This window comes from Drosophila arizonae, chromosome 4 (genome assembly GCF_054131065.1).
Source record: "Drosophila arizonae isolate 15081-1271.41 chromosome 4, UAZ_ARI_1.0, whole genome shotgun sequence".
Classification (NCBI taxonomy): domain Eukaryota; kingdom Metazoa; phylum Arthropoda; class Insecta; order Diptera; family Drosophilidae; genus Drosophila; species Drosophila arizonae.
In genome coordinates this window covers 12,497,831-12,518,123 of record NC_142924.1, presented here as the reverse complement: position 1 = coordinate 12,518,123, position 20,293 = coordinate 12,497,831, and the positions used below count along the sequence as shown (strand labels likewise).

Sequence of the window (20,293 nt, the reverse complement as noted above, 5' to 3'; positions counted from 1 at the left end):
AATTTAAAACAGAAATTGGATAAATTCGTTCATTAAGGTGTATTCACGTTTAAGTCTTTTATTATATATTTTTAAAAAAATATTTTACTGATGTTTAATAAACAATGCAGCATAGCTAAATCGATTCAACCTTCCCAAACTTCTGTAGAATCAATATACTTCCTCTGTTCATAGAAAGTTTCTTCTGTCTGCCACATGAATTCAGCATGTCTTTTATTTATTCTCAATGGTCTCTGCACCTAATGACAGCACAATTGAAGTCTCGCCCAATCGCACTCGTCTATTTACGAAAACAGAAGTCTAAATTGTGTGCTCAGCACACATGCAGCTAAAAGCTGACCCACTGCACACAAGCTGCGCCCAAATAAAAAAATGAAAAGACAAATGGGAAAAAGTATTGCCTACTTTTGTGCGCATTGAAGTTCTTGGCTTTGTTTAGATTTGTTAGCCTCGCATGCGGCGGCTGTTAAGTATATCGTGCAAACAGCGCAGTTGCTTTGACTGTTTGCGCAAGCACACGCCAAGCTGTAGCTGCACCAGCAGCACCAGCAGCAGCCCAAGGTGAAGCTCCTTAGCACACGCCAGTCGCATACCAGGGCATGAGCATGAAAAGCCAACGCAACTAAAATATTAAAAGCCTAAGCACAACGGATAACACAATGGCCGCTGCGGTTACTGCGGTTGCTGCGGTTCTACAATAGCACACCAACAAGCACACACACAAAAACACTCTCACTCGCACACACAAAGAGTGAAGAAAAATCGTCGCTCTTGTTGATTTTTCCAACAACTACCAAAGTGCATGCAGCCTTTTCCCTTTGGCTCGCTCGCTCGTTCGCTGTTTTGTGGTAGTTTTTATTAATTGAGTAAAGTCTTTGAATTGTTCTCTTATGTTCGTTCGAATTACACTTTAAAATTAGTTAATAAATTGCTGGATTTCGCTCTGATTTATACGGCCGCAAAGTGATTTGAACTTGAAAGCGTCATAAAGCGCGATTTATTCAATGCCCACGGTGTTCAAAATCTGGCTACAAATTTATTGCCCTGCATATCATAAATAAATAAAAAGGGGGGAATATAAATACATGTATATGTGCAAGAGGGAAAAGAGAGAGAGAGAGAGATAGAGTGAGAGAGTGAGTGAGAGAGAGAGAGAGAGAGAGAGAGTGGGTGTGTTGTTTATAGCATTTCGCAATTTTCATAAATATTTGATTAGCTTGAAGGTATTTTGAAGTTATGTTTTTGCTGTTTTAAACTCCGGTTTCCCGTTTTTGTGTTCTGCTGCATATTTAGCTCAATAAAGTTTCGTGTACTTCGCATTAAGTTGCAAATTGTTGCTGCTGCTTTTAAATTAAATGGGCCAATGCTGGGCAGTCGTATAAATAAATGGTCTTTAACCGACCAAAGTGGCTAGAATGGCAAAGGGCAAAGCAAATAGATTTGCAATCCAAAACCAAAAGCCAGTCAAAGCTTTATCATAAAGAGAGGCGGAGAAACACAGAGAGTGAGAGGGAGAGAGAGACAGAGGGCAGCGGATGCTGGGTAAAATGCAATTTCTCTAATGCCCGGGCATTATTTATGTTGGCCAAATGAATCATTAACAAACAATTGAATAATAGAATATTTCATTTACGAAATTCGCTCGCATTTATAACTGAGATAATTTACGTGCCTTATACACAATCGGGCCACTTGGCACTTTGTCATGCATGCGGCTCATAATGCTGTGGCATGCCACAACGTCCCATTGCATCGCATCACCCATACGCCCCCTGCCACACCCACATGCTATCATCACTCTCTGCATTAATGTCTCGCGCTGTGCGTGTCATTTCCTGCTTTTGATCAAAATACGAGAGAAAAAAAAAAACAAGAGAAGGCTGAGTAGAAGAAGATGTCACAGGCCTTTTGCTTCTATGTCCTGCGCGTCCATGGCGCGTGTCTTCATCAACATTTCGGGGCCATTCACAGTTGGTTTTGTCTCTTTGTTGTTGTTTTTGCTGCTGTTGTTGTTGTTAGATGCTTTTGCGTTTTATTTTATTTTATTTTTTAACACACTTACGCCGAGTTTGTTGATATTTTTTATGTGCATTTTGCGTGGCGTTAACTGCACGTGCCATCAATTTTAACTGCGCTTTATTTCCTGGCATTTCTGTCCTGCTGCTGCCCCTTCACTTTTATTTTTTATTTTTCTCTTCTCTTTTTATGCGCTGCCCTTTTTCTTGTGCGCCGTATTTGCTTGTTGATTCATTATGCACCCGCCGGACGAGGCTTCACGAGCAGCTGCTGCTCCTGTCTAACGCTTGTCATACATTCCTTATGTATGTATGTATGTATATGTATATTCTAAATTTCCTTTTTCTTTGCCTTGGCTAACATCCTTCCTTGGTGAATTTTAATTTCTTTCTACTTATTTTCTGGCACGCCTATTTTTCTTTTCTTTTTCTTATGTTTTTCATTGTGTTTACGTTATTCTACTTTTTGTTGTTGTTGTGCTGCGCGCGCTCCGTTGCCAGCCGAAGATTTTGGTCGCCTCAATTTAAGGGAATTGAAGGAGCTGCTGCGAGCGCGCGGCGAGAGCGTGACGGGCAAAAAGCAGGCCCTAATTGAACGCTTAGTGAGTACAACAACAACGCCAGCACCGGAAGATGCAACAACAACAGCAACAACAACAACAGCAGCAACAACAACAAACTCCAATTTGTCGCCCGTTGGCTCCAGGGAGCTACAGTCCACCAGTCCGCCACAGTCGCTCGTAAATAACACTGCCAGCAGCACGCCTTCAACTTCCTCGCCCACCGCTGCTCCTGCTCGCACGCCTGGTGGCAGCATTTCGACTGTGGCGCCACACAATGGTAGGTAGCTGTCGGTCAGGTACAAATGGGTGTCGCAGTCCTCAATCCTGTGCAGCACAAAGGACCCGCAGTCGCAGCCGCCGCCGTCGTCGATTCGCGTAATCGCAGCACAAAGCAATGCTCCCCCTGCTCCGCCCTGTGCTAACTGAACTTACCCGCTAATAGCTCTGCCCGTGTATTTGCTGCACGCTTTTCACTCTGCGCTTTCGTTTGCTTGCCTAATTGAAAACGTACTTTTAAATGTCTTATGCACGCAGTTTCTGAACGGTTCAGCTGACTTGTTATAATTCAATTCAAATGCCAATTCGCCACACACACGCACACACGCACAACCTGCTGAGCTGGTGTTGAACGTTGTTGCATTAGCATGAAATCACAGCCAAATTGTAGGGGGAGGCATTTGCAATGATGCGCGCCGGAGCAGCAACGCGGGCGCCAGGACATGCAGCTCGTGCAGTCATGTAACACGCATACGCCCCGTTGGCTTTAAGTATGCAACGCAGTTGCCAAGCTATTTTGATTGCCCGCCAACAGTTGACAATTTCACGTAGCCAAACGCAACCGACAACAATCTGTATAAACGAAGGCCTCAGCAGCGACTGACTGGGAACACGTTCATATATGCAACAGGAATTTAATAACTTTAACCGAATTTTCTGATTTAAAAGTGTGGGAAATGAAAAACTTTTGATTAAGTTTTTTGGGTCTAATAATTTCGCTAAAATATTCACAAATTTCAAATTATGAAAGTAAAATTATTCCACAGCTATAATAGGTTAATCCCATCTAAAAATGGGTCTATATAAATAGCTCTACGAGTGACCTTTGCCTATCCAATTAGCTGTGCAAAGTTCATTTAAATTAGAGTCAACTGAAGCTGGCAAATACTCTGCAATATGCACCGTATTTGCACAGCGCGTGGTCGACTTAAAGAGAGTTAATTGCAAAGCACACACCCACACACACATACACACACTCGTATAGGCACACATGCCACACACGGACAAAAGCTGACTGTTACAAATTTCTAGGCTGATTGCCGCATTGCATTTCCGCTTGCTACACTTTGACCTCAATTCCTTTGCAAATGTTTGACTGTGTGTGTGTGCATGTGTGTTTGTGTGCTGTTTGTGTGTGTGTGCGACACTTGTTAACCGTGCGCTGGGCCTGCGGAAACTGCCTATTAAGTTTTGATGAGAGCAAAAGCACCAAAAGTTGGGGCAAAGACATGACACGCTGCCACAGGGTAACAGGAATTTAATCAATGTTTCTCTTTGCGCTTAGTCGAGGGCGTGTTGAATACCTCTATAGCCAGTGTTTGCTGGGCCAACAAACAAATTCAACTGGGAACAAAAACAAAATCAGTGACAGGACGCCCAACTTAGTCGTTGATAACGAATGTGTGTGTGTGTGTGTGCATGTGTGTGTGTTTTCCTCATGTTTCCTGCGGCTTGGTTATCGCCGCTTGTCAGAGTACGCAAAATTTAACTTTTTGCGTTGTAGGCGGGTGTAAATGTGTAGCTGTGTGTGTGTGTGTGTGTGGGTGTGGGTGTGTATTGTGGCAGCTTTCATGGTAATTGTGGCAGCACTTTGACACGACAGCTGAACGAACGCAAACAGGTTCATAGAACTTTTGTTTTGGCCATCTATGTAGCCATCAAATGGCTAAGTTAGTTTTTGTTGGCTAGTTGGGTATTATATTCTTATACCACATATGGTTTATAGCATTGAGGTTTACTTCTTTTTTTATTAGCTTCTTGCCACGTACACTAAAACACCAAAGCACAATTACAGACTGCGTGTGTGAGTGTGTGTGTGTGTGTGTGTGCGTAAGACTCTGAGCGATTGGAGTCGGCGAGCAACAAACCGAGACACACGTCTGCAAGCGCGAAAATCTGAAAGTTAACTGAAAATTAACACAAAACTCTCAAACTATCAATAATCAAGCAGAAGCCGCAAAACAGCATATGTATATAAAATAAAAGAAAAGAAGTAGAAGTTGGAGGAGATAGAGAGAAAAAAGAAAACATAAAACACACATATCAAATGTGTTTAAAATCCCAAAAAATCAAAGTGCATGAAAATAATAATCACAACAACAGCTACCACCGAGCGATGGACTTGGCCAACCAACAACAACGACAGCATGATGAGTTACCCACATTTCAGTGGCGCCAACAATAACAACAACAGCAGCAACAAACGCAACAGCAACTACTTACAGACAGCAACTCCAAGTGAGACCCAGTAAATGCGCTTAAACTGAGGCAAATCTCTTATTAGAAGCTATTGGGCTGCTGCCTCTGTTGCTGCTGCTATTGCTTGCTTCGCTGGCCACTTGGCGTGTTGCATGTGCCACAGCATATATATAGAAATTACATAGACATATACCTACACATATACAAGGCCTATATGTAGCTGCGCTTTGTGCCACTTCAGAGTTATTGCACAAAAAGCGCAGCGCCCACGCATGCGACAAAGTGAAAACTGCAACACACACTCACAAACACAAACACATTCGCATGCGTATAATACACTAATTGAATTGTTGGCGCTGTCATTTGTGTCTCATCTGCGCATTTGTAGCTCATTGGCAATCAGCGCCACAGCGCCTGGGGGCAGGCGTCAAGTGTTTGTCACGCCTGAGCGATCAATTCGTACGACTAACTGCATTCAACAACCTTGAGTAGCACAGCGAGCAATTAATGTTAGACAGAAGAAAACAATGTATATATAAGTAAAAAAAATAATAATAATAATAATAACTGCAATGCAGTCTGGCACAGTTACTGTAACTCTATAGCTTGGTTAGGTTAGAATAGTTGCCACACTTCGTGACTCGGCACTTGGCTGCAAATTTTGTGGCTAAAAGTCATTTTCATGCAGTGCTCTGTGAGTAAGATTAAAAAAATTTCTTTGAAAGAGTTTTCGGCAATCTCTTCTCGATTATAAAAAGAAGCGAATAAAAGCCATAATAAGAGCTAACGAAAATATGATAGAGCGAGCATACTGAGCTTAAAAAGTATTCGTCAAGAATATATACTCTGTCTGATTCTGTCTCTCTCCCTCTCTCTTCATTTGAAATGTGATATATGTACCTTAGATAATCTTCTGTAGTTGATATGATTTCAAAATCTGCCTGAGTAGGTAGATAATATTCCCTCTCTCTCACTCTCAGTCTCTTGCACTCTTCACTCTTCTTATTGATATGCCCAACATGCTGTAGCTGAATAGATTTCTTATATATTAACTAAGATATATAATTTTTACTAAATCCAACTCCCTCTCTCTCTCCCTCTCTCTTTCTCTTTTACTCTCACTCAAACTAACCCTCAGATGACGTCTTATTGGAGTATGTGAATGGCATGCCACAATTGACAGTTCGCCTGCCCAGTCGCAATGAGCTCTGCCAGTTCGCCTTGAAGCCCATCTCGCACACGGTCGGGCATCTGCTGGCCATGCTGAGGGAGGAGGATCGGGGCATAGATCGTGCTGCAATTATCAATAAGCACGGCGTACGCATTGCTTCCTCCTGCACCATCGAGCGCTTGCTGGACGATGAGTTTAGGTAGGTCTCACAGCTTGAACTAATTATAAATAAAACCATTCAGATTTTAATCGCAATTTCAATTTTATTTGCAGCATACAAATCAATAATCGTAATTTGGATGTCAAGCCGCCGGAACGTGAAAAGATCACGATAGAGAAGATTGACAAAATGGACGAAGTGCGCAAGATCATAGCGCAGGTATTTCCATTATTTCATTTTCCCAAAAGATCTTTAGTTAAATTGTAGCTTGAATAGCTTTATGAGGCCTTCAATGTGGGCGAGTATCAGCTGGAGAAGAGCAATCAACTGGCCAAGGAACTGGAAACTCTGCGCTACGAACTGGAGCCACTCGAGGAGGTGAGTTGTCTCAGCTCACTTAAGCAGTTGATCTGGACTAACCTAACCATCGCTTGGCAGAAAAAAATGGAGCTGGTCAAAAAGGCCGAGCGACGCACCAACATGATGACCTGGGTGGGTCTTGGCCTGATGTCCGTGCAGTTCGGCATACTCGCGCGATTAACTTGGTGGGAATACTCTTGGGATATTATGGAGCCGGTCACCTATTTTGTTACCTACGGCACGACAATGGCCATGTACGCCTACTATTGTGTAACGAAGCGCGTAAGTTGAACGAACATGCTTGCCAATAAAGAATGTGATAGTAACACTGATTGATTGCCCCGGCAGGAATATATTATGGAGAATGTGTACAACCGCGAGTACTCGTTAAACATGTACAGGAACGCGAAGAAAGCGCAGTTTGACATCGAGCACTACAATCGGCTGAAGCGCAAGAGCGCGGAATTGGAGTACAATCTGAGTCGCATTAACGATCCCATCAATATGAAGCTGCCAGCTCATTTGGTGCGCACCCAGCTGGACGCACCGCCCATCGAGGAGAGCAATGGATTGGAAAAGAGCAAAGAGAAGAGTACTTAAGAACCGTGAGGTTCGGCTCCACCACCCTCGTGCTACCCACAGACGTCTGCGACAAGAGAGTTGCGAGAAAAAGTGAATGGATTTGACAGCGATAGCCTGGGGAGAGAAACGAAAGCTGACGTAGCCAACTATGCAAACTGAAACTCAAACTTACATTTAAAATCATGCGCACGCTTTTAGCCAAACAGCTCAGTCATTTAGTCAACGTTTTTGTTTAGTGATCGAAATTATAGTCAACTCTATATACATATATTTATATAAACTCTACTATAATTTTAAATGTTTTGCTCTTGTATGCTTCTGTTGAACGTCAAGTCCTTTTCTGTTAACTGAATGTTTAGTTAGTTATGCTTAATTTGTAGCCTAAGCCAAAGTTCGAATGGGCCAACAAATGCGCACAAAACAATTTCACAAATGACGTCATCTGCTTAAGGTGTTTGTTTACTTTTTGTTTAGTTATTTATTTAGTAAAAAGAAATTTTTGTTTTAAGCCTCAACTACTTTGTGCGTGTTGTGAAAATTTTTAGTGAAATATATATGAATTATTTATTGAATATTTTTTTACTATTATTTTTATTATGAAAACGTGGCGAGTCGCTGAGCTGAATAGAACTCTCTCCTATGATCTATGCATAGAAAATGCTTGTTCTGAAGCCATTTCAATCGACCTTGGGAAGGCTACATTGCTTTAGCCTACTCCAAGGACAAATCGTAGTTAGCCTTTGGGCTGAGGCCAATTTCAATAAAATCCTTGGCATATTTTACGGCTGTAGAGTAAATGTATCATAAGAATTAAATTCTCTATGTTTAACTAAGGAAATTGACAGCTGCCGAGATTTGCCACACTTAGGAAAAATATAAATAAATGAAACTCTAGAGTCTAGACATAACTAAATGAACGACATATACTTAACCACCTATGATAAATATATATTTTGATTTGAAGAGGCGGCGCTCATCAGTGGGTGGAAAATCGTGAAAACTTGCAGTGAAATCTACTAACTTCCTAAGCTTTAATATACCTACTTAGCAAATACTAACTAAACTAAACTAAACTACTTACGTTAACAACTACTAGATACAGATATACAAAAATATATATAAACAAATTGTAAATAAAAACGCACCAACTATTTCATTAAGAATTTTAGCAACAACATTTAACCCACAACATTTCGTAGTTAGTAAAGTTTACGAATTCTTAAAATAATACGATATATGATAATGATGCCATTAAATTAGTGACAGCAACTAATATCGGGTAGGTACTTATAAATTATATAAGAAGACAAACAACAACAAATTGTACATGTAAATATATAAACTGCTGTGTTTCATGACAACGTAAACGATATGTAGAATCATAAATATGATGGAAATGGCTGCAAGTACAGCTTAGATTCAGTTTTAGTATAAGCAACTAGGCTTTGGCAATTGGCCATTCATTTTTACCGTTATACGCTTTCTTCTATAACTCTGAACTTAGAATTGCGAAAAAGGTTGTGTTGAAAACTTTATGCCTCTATCTACTATACTACTGTACTATACACACACACACATATAAATACATATATATTAAATCAAATCCCTGACACTCACACCCGAAAGCTTAAAGGCCACACTTTAGTCTAGCTTTACAATGCGCAAACTACACTTAAAGAAAAACATAGGCACATTTAAACGAAAAACTAACACACACTAACTAAACACACTAGCCTAAGTATTGTTCATACATAATACAAATATTTTCAAAAACATTTGTGATTCAATTTGAAATTATAAAATAAAAAAACTTGTTTTTTTGTATGATAAAAGAAAAACTGAAACTTAATTAAAAATCAAGCTCTCCTATAAATAACTTTTAAAGTATTTGCCTCTAAAAATTCCCTAAAATTTATTTATGTTCCACTATTTAGCTAAACCTAGAAGAGTATTCCCATGTTTATATTGTTATAATCAGCGCCAAAGACTTATAAAAATTATAATATTTCTAACAAGTTGTATAAACCAATTATACCCAGCCTTCTTTAGAAGTTTCTTTAAGCCCAAAGATGCTCGTTACAAATCTCAAATATATATTGTTAAATGTACATCACCACTAACCGGACTAATCCCCAAATGGTGTTTAATTACTCCTAAGATAATTATATTCACGATTCTCAAGTACCTTTTCTTTCGAAAAAAAAAAAACAAACAAACAAACAAGAAATCAATCTTAAATCTTTTTAACGAATTTATAATTAACAAAACTAAAAACCAAACTTAAAAAAAATTATGCTAAGTGCTTTAAGTATTCAATTGTTTAAAATTTGACTAAACAAGAAAAACAAAAATGAAAACAAAACGTGCGATTTTTTACATTTATATAAACATAATAAATTTGTTTGTTATATATAATACGAAAAATTCCAGGAACCCAGCTTCAAGAATATTAACAACCAAAAAATAATAATACATATTAATAAATCAATAAATAAATTAAAAACAAGCGAAATACATAATAAAAAAAATTATGCAACAAATAGAAAACTGATTAAAAAATAAATAAAATTAAAATAAAAAGAAAATAAAAAACAACATATAAATATTTAGCTAAATACTCGTTTTATTTGCTACTAAAACGTACAAAGTACAACGAGGAGATGGGGATATTATGGGATTATTATATATTATGGGGCTATTCAATATTCAGACGCAACGTATTTCCAGCCTGTAACAGCTATTCGAGTCCGTGGCGTTCCATCGGACCAGCTCCGCAATGGCTCGACTGGGCTTGAGGAAGAGCGTCAACTGTTCGTTCAGCTGCAGCGGCGAGAATTTGCTGATGATGACCGCCTTGGTGGAGTCGCGGTACTTGCCCACCACCGTCTCGTTGGAGAAGACGCGTCCGCGCCTATCAGGCACCTCGAAGGTGTGCTGCGGCTTATTGCTGGCGTCGTCCAGGAGGCGATAGCTGGGCAGCCGATCGGGATTGTAGCCCAGCTTCTTGCAAATCTCACGCACCTCGTTTATGCCCGGCGGCTTGCTCTTGGGAAAGCATTTGGTGTGCCAAATGCCGTAGGACTGCTCAATTACCTGGCCGTACTGCATGCTCGGCTTCTGGTAGCCGTGCTCCGTTTGCGCCCAGTAATCCTCATGCTGGTCCAGCAGCGGATGCTCCAGGCCAAAGCAGAAGAGCTCATCCTCGCCATCCGGGCAGTCGGGCTGCTTGTCGCAGACAAAGTCGCGTGGAATGCAATCATCCGAGCTGTCGAAGAAATTCATTAGAGTTCAGATTAATCTTGCACCTTTCGAGTCGACCTACGAGGTGCATTGGAAGTGATCCGCAGTGCAGTTGCAGAGCACCGAGCTCTCATCGCTCTTGTCCCAGCAGTTCCGCTTGCCGTCGCATATTTTAGAGGGATCCGTGGCTCTAGAGGGCGAGATGTGAATAGGCTTATACAAAAGTATAAGGGAGGTCTATATAGCTCACTGTAGATAGGTGAAGCAGCTGCATATGGTGGGCTCATCCGTCATGTCCTCGCAGTCGGGCACATGGTCACAGAACTTGCTCTTCGGCACGCACTTGGCACTCGAGCGGCACTTCATTTCGCCAGGGCCGCAGCGCTGCTTGAGCTCGCGGCACTTGGCCTCATCCTCGTCGCTGCCATCGTGGCAGTCGTTGCGGCCATTGCAGAGCGCCGACTGCGGCAGGCAGGCGCCAAGCGGACAGCGATGGGTGGCGCAAGGGGGCGTTGCCAGCACATTGCTGCAATGCGGATGATCTAAGGGCGATTCACATATACACATGCATATACATATATCAGTAATCTACTCTGAGTAGAAACTTCTGCTCGGGCAATACCTATGACATGTTGCAGCATTTTGTAGGCCTCGTTGAGCTTCCTAATGGCAAAGGGCGACCTGAAGCTGCGGCAGTTGGTGTTGTTGTAGTTGAAGATCGCCGCAGGATACCAGCCAGTGTGCACATCCCTGCACACCAGCACGCCCTGATCTGTGGGCTGGCTCTGCAGATTCGTTTGGTTCCGCTGGCCAAACTGCGTGCAGCTGGTGAATGTGGTCAGGGCGGGCATCGACTTGGCACCTGCCACGCCGCTCACCAGCTCCACCTCTTCCGATATGGAGGCCATGTCCTCGGCACTCAGATTCAGCATGCGCATGAGGTTGCTCGACGGCTTGCGCTCTTGCAGCTGGTAGCAGGAACTGCAGCTGCTGTCGTTCGTGATGGAAGCAATGGCCACGGTCTTAATGCGTCCCGTGCGATCATCGTGCAGCACGCTGATGCATTCGTGCGGAGCGACTTCGTCTTCAGCAGAGCTGGAAGAGAAATTGGGATTGAGTGACTGTGGATGTGGCCATAAATTGAATTTACTCACATCTCTGGCAGAAACGTGGGCAGCACAAAGTGCGTGAATCTCGCCGGCTGCTCCAGGTGGTAGAGCAGCACATTGGAGCGAGGCACTGTCTCAAAGCAGTCCACGCGACGTATTTGCTCATGGTTGCTGCGGTGCAGAGAGCGCTTTGTCTTACCGCCGCCCAGCAGGACGCTAATGTAGTGTGTATCAAAGCTGTGCCGGAAGGAAGAGGGTATTACAACTTGACCAAGATCAAGATTAACAATGGCACAAACCTTAAACCGGCGAGGCAGGTCTCGTGCACCAGCAGCCAGTGCTTGTCCAGCAGAACGCCCAAGCACCACAGCTCGCCGTTCACATAGACATCCGCCAGCCAGGGCCAATGCAGATCTTCGATGGCCTCGTGCAGCTGCTCCTGCACCAGCAGCGTCTTGTTGTTCTTGCTCTTGATCAACGCTTCCAGGTGATCCATGATCTCATCCTTCTTGTTGACCACCTGCAGCGGCAGCAGCGGCTTGAAGTGCACATATGGCCGCACGTTTGTCTGGATAGAGGGCAGCAGCTCAGGCAGCTGCTCAGCGGGCGGAGGCGTCACCGCCTGGCCAGCGCTGAAGGTTTTCAGCGGCAGCGTCGCATTGGAGCGGGCATTGCACTCCACATATATGCCCAGGCACTTGCTGGGCAGCACGCGCGCTCGCTGCTGGCCGGGCAGCGTCTGCTGCTGGTGGGAGTGCTCCAGCTCATTGCTGGACAGCTGCGCATTGTCACGCATTAGCGCTCGCAGATCGCTGCTAGCCCGGGATTTGGCCAGCTCTGGTGTGATGGGCTGCATCTGCCGTTGGCTAACGAACTCTGTGCTGTTGTAGTAGTGCGCGCCCCTGAAGCCCAGCAGAGCGCACACAGCGTCCGCCGTCTTGGCCTGGTGCTCGTGGAAGCCCGTCTCGTGGGCGCACACCACGCGCCACAGTCCATGCGCATTCTTGGAGAAGATGCCGACGTTGCTGAACTTGGGCTTCTGATGGGCATCGAAGTGCACGTCATGGCCATTGGTCAGGGCAACTGTGAGAGTGAGAGAGAGAGAGAGAGAGTGAGAGAGGGAGAGAGAGAGAGAGAGAATCATTAGTCAGATGAGAGCATGGCTGAGCATTCGCTTACGCACAGCAATCCTTTTCGTCCTCATTGAACTTGCAGTCGACGACGTTGTCGCAGCGCTTGGCCAGCGGCAGGCAGATCTTTGACAGCGCACAGTGATATTCATCAGGCCCACAGCCACCTGCAGTTGGAGCGGGAATGGATCTTGAGTGCTTCATCTTATCGAGTTCACCTTGAGCTTACCGCAATTCTGCTCATCAGTCAAGTCCTCGCAGTCCGCCTTGCCGTCGCAGATGAGCGCGTTGAGGCTGCCCTTGAGGTAGTCCCGGCAGCTGCAGTCCAGCTCATCGGTGCCATCCTCGCAGTCCACCTTGCGATCGCAGCGATGCAGCCGATCAATGATTTGTGGCAATCTGCAAATGTTGAACAAATGATTTAATCTATCGATGGCAAAAGTTTTCCTTCTTAGCTGACTTCTGGCAAATAAACTTATTGGCCAATGGCTTCTCCGTTTGAACTTGGCTGCTGTTTGTTGTGGTTGCCTGTGTGGTTGACGTTGTGGCAACTGTCGTTGTTATTGTTGTCGTTGCTGCTGCAGGCTGTGGCACACTTTGCCTAGTTGTGCTGTCAATGCCTATAAAAGTCGGTTCTAAAGTTGTGCTTGCAACTGCAACAGCAATTGTTGTTGCTGCCGTTGTTGCAACTGTTGCCATTGTTTCGTCTGTGGCATTTGTTGCACTTGTTGCAGTTGCTGTGGCCAGACTGGGGGTGGACGTCGTTGACTCTTCAAGCAGTTGGCTTATTAGGTCCGTCAACTTCATCAAATCCTCTGTGGGCGTGGGCCAAGTTGTTGTTGCTGTCGTTGCTGTTGTTGTTGTTGCTGAGCTGTCTGTGGTTGTGGCCTCTGCTGCTGCTGGCGTGTTGCTCTGCTCCTCCGTAATGGCTCCCGCTTCACTCTCCTCGTTTTCAGTTGTTAAGTCAGCAAACAAGTCATCATTGTCAATGGGCACATCCTGGCGTAGTTTGTTCTCAGTTTGCTGCACTTCCTGGTCAAGTGGGCCCTTTTGTTCCTGGGGATAATAGTCGCTCTCGGTGGTGCTGCTGACATTTAGCCGAGTGCCGCCCACCATGTCCGGTATGAAGTTGTAGGAGCAGCCCACCTCATCCTCGCCGCCCAGACAATCCACATTGCGGTCGCAGCGGCGTCGCTGGGCGATGCATCGCTTGCCGCCCCAGACGCAGGTAAAGCCGGGACAGCGCTGGAGGGGCTGACGTGCTGGCAGCAGACGCGGTGTCACCGCCAGCTCCAGCCAGTCCAGATAGAGGGCGACGCGCGTATAGACGCCAAACTCCTTGGGCCGGGCACAGCCATTGCCGTGGCTCACGACTCCTGCCAAATACCATTGCTCCGGCTGCGTGACGCTGCGGCAGAAGAGCGGGCCACCCGAATCGCCCTGGCAGGCATCACGACCGCCGCCCGGCTCGCCGGCACACACATCCTCCGAGGCCTGGTCCTCGGGATCCGTGCAGCCCTTGCGTATGGGCACAACTACCTGACGCATGGCATCGCCTGCAACAGACATGAATAAAGGGAATGGCATTTATTATTTCGGACTGCTTGGCTACTCACTGCTCGGCCCCTTCTCTCGTATGGCGCCCCAGCCGACGACTGTGCAGAGCGTGTGCTCCTCGGGTCCCCAGATCCAGTCGTCGCCAAAGGTCGTCCGCCCCACATCCGGCAGGCAGATGGGCTTCACCCAGCGATTGAACTGCAGCGGTGCTGCCACGCGCAGCAGGGAGAGATCGTTGCGCATGCTGCGCCGCTCGTAGCCCTGATGCACCACCACATGCGAAACGGGCTGGATTTGCGTTGCGGGTGAGTAACTGGTGCGGCGCAAGAGTCCAGCGCGCACCTCGTAGTAGTACTTCCCAAAGTTGATCACGCAGTGGGCAGCGCTGATGATCTGTGAGCCAGAGGCTGATTAGCAGAGACTCTGAGAGATTCGTGAGAGCTTACCCAGTGCTCGGTGTAGATGGTGCCGCCACAGTGGAACTTGCCATCCCGGTAGATGGCCACTGCGAAGGGCCACTCCAAGGGAGCGGCGTAGCTGCCGCCGACGATGCGACTCTTGCCCGATTCCAATTTATCCTGAATGGGCGCCCGCCTAGAGCGCTTGGAGCGCACGCTCTCGCTCGGCTTGCTGGGCAGGCCGCACTGCCTGGGCGGGCACTTGACATAGGCAACGTGGTCGAGCAGCGTCTCCTGGTCATTGCGTCCTTGGCAGGCCTGGGCAAAGTGAATGCCCGCGTGCAGCGATGGCTCAATGAATGGGCCCGGCAGCTTCAGCTGCTTGAAGGTCACATTAGTGGCTTCCCCGTGCTCCGACACTTCGCACGCATCGGCGGCCCATCTGTCGCCATTATTGCAAACCGGATACCACTCGCCCTGATGATTGCGATACAGGAAGCCCTCCGAGGCGGTGGCTGAATGCGACTAAAAGCGAAAGGGAAATGTGGCAGTCAGATTACCCTAGAGACTCCGCTTTCAGCTTACCATGGGATTGGCCACATCTCTAACCAGCAGGCTGCACTGCTGCTCATCGCGTTTGTTGAGGCAGTTGAAGACGCCGTCGCAGCGCTCGTAGCGACTGTAGCACATGGACAAGGTGGAGCGATTGTGGCGCGCATACTCCCCGGCATTATCGTAGCAGGAGTGCGCCAGTGGCTCGCAGCCAAAGCAGCCCAGCTCATCCTCGCCCATCGGACAGTCCGCGTAGCCATCGCACAGCCGATCCTCGTCCAAGCGATCAGCACAGGTGCAGGCCGACTCATCGCTGCCGTCCGAGCAGTCGACGACGTTGTCACACCAGCGCGAAGCGGCAATGCATTGCTTCTGGCCAAAGCAGGCCACCTGCTCCGCCTCGGGGCACTTGAAGCGCTCCTGCGGCTGCTGCGGCACGCCCAGATAGGAGGCGTAGATGATCTGGCTGCGCTGCGCCACGCCCGTCTGGTTGGCATGGCGCATCTTGAAGTTGGCATTGGAGAAGCCCGCCTGGTTGTTGGGCGTCATGTTGCCCGTCTGTGCCGCCTGGCCCTGCTGGTTCTGCATGTAGGTGCAGTAGAGCTGCTGCTGCCCGTTGGGCTGCTTCTGCGGCGAGGCGTTCTTCGAGAAGATGTTGGGCAGCTGGTTCTGCGCACCGCCCGCTGTGCCGGCGCTGCCACCGAAGAAGTTGCCCGACGGCCCGAACTGCTGCGGCACAAAGAAGATGCCACCCGCATTCGATGAGCCGCCAAACTGGGCGCCCTGCATGCCCATAAACGAGGGCGTGGCCGACCACATGGGCATGCGGAAGTTGGCAGGAGTCATATAGAAGCAGACGGGTATGCTGGGCATGCCGAAGCTCGGATTGAACATGAACTGGGCAGAGGCCTTCATCGTCTCGCCAGACACCGGAAATCCGCCAGGCGCTCGACTCGTGAACTGCACGGTCGGCGAGGCGGTGTACGGCTCATTGCTGTCCGCCTCCTTTGCCTCGGCGGCTGCCTTCAGCTGCAGCTTGCGGGACAAGTGCTCGCATATGGTGATGAGCTGTGCATCGGCAGCTGCAAGAACAGAGATTCAATATAAATGAGAGTTTATCAAGGGAGTATCGAGCTAGCTTTACCGTTTGTCACCTTGCCACTGACGGGATTTATTTTGGGTCCCAGCTGCTTCAGGCTTTCAGTGTCCTGCGCAGTGCCGAATGTCTCGATGAGCTCGTCCTGCTTCGGTGCTGCATCCTTCTCGAACTGCTTCAGCCAATGCTTTCGATCATAGATGTCCAAACTCTCCGACTCGTCAGACTTTGAAGTGTCGTTGCTGGGCAGGACATGGATCAGCGGCTTCTCCTCCTCATGGCGCTCAAAGCTGTCCAGCATGTTTTCAATACTGCTTGGATTATCCAACGGGTGCACTCCGCGCGCTCCTTCAGTGGTGCTCTCTGTGGTGGTTTCAGTGGCTACGGCGGTTGTTGGTTCGGTTGTTGCAACCACCATGTTTTCAATGCTCGTGGGATTGTCTAAAGGATGTACCTGAGGTGCTACTTCCGTGGTTATTAGAGTGGTGCTCTCGGTGGTGTTGCTGGTGGTGGCTTCAGTGACAGCCGGGGCTTGGGCTGTAACAATTATCATATTTTCCATGCTCGATGGATTATCTAATGGATGTGCATCAGCTGCCCACCCAGAGGAGTTGTTGGTGGTTATGTGAGTGGTGCTCTCAAATGTAGCTTCAGTGGCAGCTGTCTGAGTAGTTTCATTCAGCACATTTTCAGCTTCAGTGGTGTCTGTGATGGTGGTTCGATTGGTGCTCTCAGTCGTGATGCCAGTGGGTGTGAGTTCGGTGGTGTCAGTCCCAATGTTCTCAATGGTTGTAGGTGGGTATGTAGGTGACGACGCGACTTCAGTTGCACTCTCAGTGGTGATTGGCGTGGTCGTGCGAGTGGTGGCTACAGTGGTTGGCGCTTGAGTTGTGCTACTCTCCTCATTGCTGTTCACATAGCCGTCAATTATCCAACTGATTTTGATTGGCTTGGGCTTAGTCGGAAAGGGCGTGTGGTTGGCGCCATCTGTAGCCACGGTCGTTGTGGTTGTATGGAGTGTTGTAGTGGGTATTGCGGTAGTGGTGGGAGTGGTGCTCGTGTGTATTGTACTCTCCACCTCTTGATCTTCTATGCTCTTGTGTGTTGTTGTCTCATTCAGTCCTCTGGCAGTGGTTGCCAGTGGTGCAGGTGCATCTGTCGTCGACTTTCTGGTAGTTTGCTCTTTCATATGGCTATCGGAGTGCAATGGCGCTGAGTCATGTTCGATGCTAGGTGGCATAGTGGTTTCTATGGTGGCTTTATCCATGGTTCGCTCTGTGGTGTGCACGATCTCTTTGGGCTTATCGAAACGATCCAAGATCCAAGTGATTTGATCTGTTATGTTGTCCGATTCGGGTCCCTCAGTGGTTAGAATTGACAAATGATGGCTGGTGGTGCTAGTAAAGGAGGCTAAGGTTGTTGTCGAAGCTATCGGAGATGGAGAAACCCTAGTGAAGCTGTTATTACCAGTAGATGTTGTTGTTGTTGTTTCCATGTCCATCATTGTCGTAGGTAAGGTGCTCTCCATTGTTGTTGTAGCGAAAGTGGTTGTCGTTCCGTTGCTCAGGTCCAACATGGCTCTGGGCGTATTCTCCACATACGCCTCCTGCTCATCGTGTCCGGGTCCATCGATAATCCAGCTGATCTGCGCTGGTTTTATCTTGACCCTATTGGGCTTCACTGTCGTCGTCTCCTCGTTGTCTCCATCGCCAGCTGCGCTGCTGTTTGTGAGCGGAGTCGTCGCCTCCTGCAGTTGATCGACTGTTGCGTTCGTCGTCGCCTTGGCCGGAGCATATGGCTCAAACTCGTGCGACTCGACGCTGTGTGAGCCCAGATGATCCCGAATGATTTCCTTCATCTTGTCCACCTTTTCGGTTACCTCCTTGGCCATCTGGTACATGCGCATGAAAGCCGACATGCAATTCTCTGGCGTCTGCTTCTTGCACCTTACATACTCCGTTTCGAGCTGACTCAAAACTGCCCGGGCTCGCTTGTTGCGCATCCTGGTATACAGCTGCTGCATGTTGGCCTCCAGCTGGATGGGATCCAGCAAATCTAAAGACTGCAGACTGCGTCGCGATCGAAGCTTCAAGCGCTTCAAGCGAAACTTGAAGCGCAAATGCTTTAAGCGCAATAGCTGCTCCTCGCTCTTGGTTGCAATCGGCTCGGAATCAGCTTTCCTCAGCGGTGTACGAAAAGGTTCCAATTGCGGCCCTATTACGATCGCCTTCTCATCAATGGGCTGCACATGACGCGCGTGTTTCTCATTGAGCGACATTATTTGACGCAAGCGATCTGTATTTGAGGAGTTATGCAATATTTATGTATATATATTATTCGTCTGAAGCTGTTGCTGCTCTATTTACCCATGCGCTCCAGCACAATGCCATAATAGATGAGTGAGATGAGTAGTGTCGCTATGACCACCAGGGATATGATCAGAATACGTGTATAAGGCAGCCGAGCAGTGCAGCCCCGGCGTGAAAGACGCGGCAAACGCTTCGCTTCGAGTTCTGGGAAAGCGTAATAGATTGCAGTGATTCAATTAGAATTGTAATCTATAAGGTCGGGCTATATTTGCTAGAGATTTCTATTCTTTATAGGATTGTAATTCCTTTGCTGAACAGCTTTCTATGACATATAGTATCAGTTCCCCTGATTCTTCCACTCTGTCTCCCACTCCGTCTCTCTCTCTCCCGCTCTCTCCTCGCTCTTAGCTAGACTCTTGAACTTTAATTTTATTACTCTTATCAAAAACGTCGCCCACACAGGCAGGGTATAATCCAGTCGATGCCCTCTCATATACAATGTATGCAGTCATATATTGTAGGAGTCGAGTTGAACTCATTTTAGTATTGCTGTGCATTGAATTATGTTTAACAACTTATTAACTTAAACAACAACAACTCAACACTTTTTTTTATCGAAAATATTTTCAATTTCTTTTTATTTATACATTTTGGTCAGCGAGTTCTCTGCAGAGAAGTTTCGCAACCTGAAGAAATGCTGATGCACTAAATTGTGGAAATTGAACAAAATGAAAACATAAGCTTAAATAGCTGCCAAGTACTTAAACTTTTTTTATGGAGATTAAGAAAAGAACATAACTATATATTGGATAATTAATGCTATTAAGATCTAGTTTTATATTTAAATATTTTTAATGCAAAGTCTGACATACCATCCAAACTTTGACTCATTTTAGTTAGATATACTTATTAACAATATATCTTATTAAATTATTCTATGCATATTTTTGAATACACTACACAATTTCTAGTTGAGATTTCTGATATGATTGTATTTTATTTTTGTATATTTCACTTTGTTACACTTGTTTATTACACAGAAGACGAACACAGAAAAAAAAGTAGAAGGATCCAATTACAGCGATTCACTTAAACAAAAATCGGAAGCGAATAATCCAAATTGGGCTGGCGGACCGACCGGCTCTATGTGGTAGCACACGATTTAACTGAATATCGACGATTTCGAATGCGAGCGACTTCCGCGCGCTCCAAGCGGCAACTGAAGACATCGACGGAGCCGGGCCCGCTTTTGAAGCATTCGGAAAGTGGATCAGCTTGTGTGCGACCCACTTTGATGGTGGCGCATTTTGCTGTGCTGTGTACAAAATGTTTTGAACTTTACAATTTTTTGGTTAATGAAAATTGCAATTGAAATTGCGAGCGATGCACAAAAATGCGTCTAGAGTGCAAGTTGAAGGGAATGGCGATGGCAACAGAGCAACGAACCACCCACCAGAGGCCAACCAACAACGCATCAATTTCAGTATCAATTGGGTTCTTTGGGTTTCTTCTTCTGCTTTGGATGGCAATGCCCCTTGTTGGGGTCGAGCAAGCCTTGATATTTTTGGATTTCAGT

The 20,293-nt window shown here is 46.4% G+C and overlaps 2 protein-coding genes across 5 annotated transcripts in view; one reads left to right on the top strand and one right to left on the bottom strand.

Annotated features, from left to right (window-relative positions):
• MCU (mitochondrial calcium uniporter) overlaps positions 1-7,898 on the top strand; it is a 45,341-nt gene extending 37,443 nt beyond the window's left edge. The window contains exons 3-9 of one of the 4 annotated variants that reach the window (XM_089466918.1): positions 2,271-2,321; positions 2,517-2,855; positions 6,192-6,423; positions 6,498-6,603; positions 6,661-6,762; positions 6,823-7,026; positions 7,093-7,898. In XM_089466918.1, the coding sequence (XP_089323044.1) occupies positions 2,271-2,321; positions 2,517-2,855; positions 6,192-6,423; positions 6,498-6,603; positions 6,661-6,762; positions 6,823-7,026; positions 7,093-7,344 (1,286 nt within the window). In that variant the 3' untranslated portion in view covers positions 7,345-7,898. Of the gene's footprint in view, positions 1-2,270; positions 2,330-2,516; positions 2,856-6,191; positions 6,424-6,497; positions 6,604-6,660; positions 6,763-6,822; positions 7,027-7,092 lie in introns of those variants that run through there. The other 3 variants (XM_089466919.1, XM_018008230.2, XM_089466920.1) reach the window with 3 other exon arrangements.
• A 2,027-nt stretch (positions 7,899-9,925) lies between these two features.
• ndl (serine protease nudel) lies at positions 9,926-20,291 on the bottom strand. Its single transcript, XM_089466915.1, has 15 exons — positions 19,590-20,291; positions 18,775-18,921; positions 16,457-18,703; positions 15,346-16,394; positions 14,809-15,285; positions 14,422-14,755; positions 13,266-14,361; positions 13,035-13,204; positions 12,859-12,972; positions 11,975-12,758; positions 11,721-11,912; positions 11,189-11,661; positions 10,817-11,108; positions 10,649-10,756; positions 9,926-10,591 (listed from the first exon to the last, which is right to left on the bottom strand). Exons 1-15 carry the CDS (start codon positions 19,606-19,608, stop codon positions 10,033-10,035), a joined length of 8,061 nt encoding a protein of 2,686 aa, XP_089323041.1. The 5' UTR covers positions 19,609-20,291; the 3' UTR covers positions 9,926-10,032.
• Between the last annotated feature and the right edge of the window lie 2 nt (positions 20,292-20,293).

Bases quoted from the DNA above. Each gene is read 5' to 3' on its own strand.
- ndl (XM_089466915.1), bottom strand. The intron at 14,362-14,421 runs GTGAGTAGCCAA...TGTCTGTTGCAG, and splicing joins ACGAGAGAAGGGGCCGAGCA to GCGATGCCATGCGTCAGGTA. The intron at 12,973-13,034 runs GTAAGCTCAAGG...CTCCAACTGCAG, and splicing joins GACTGATGAGCAGAATTGCG to GTGGCTGTGGGCCTGATGAA.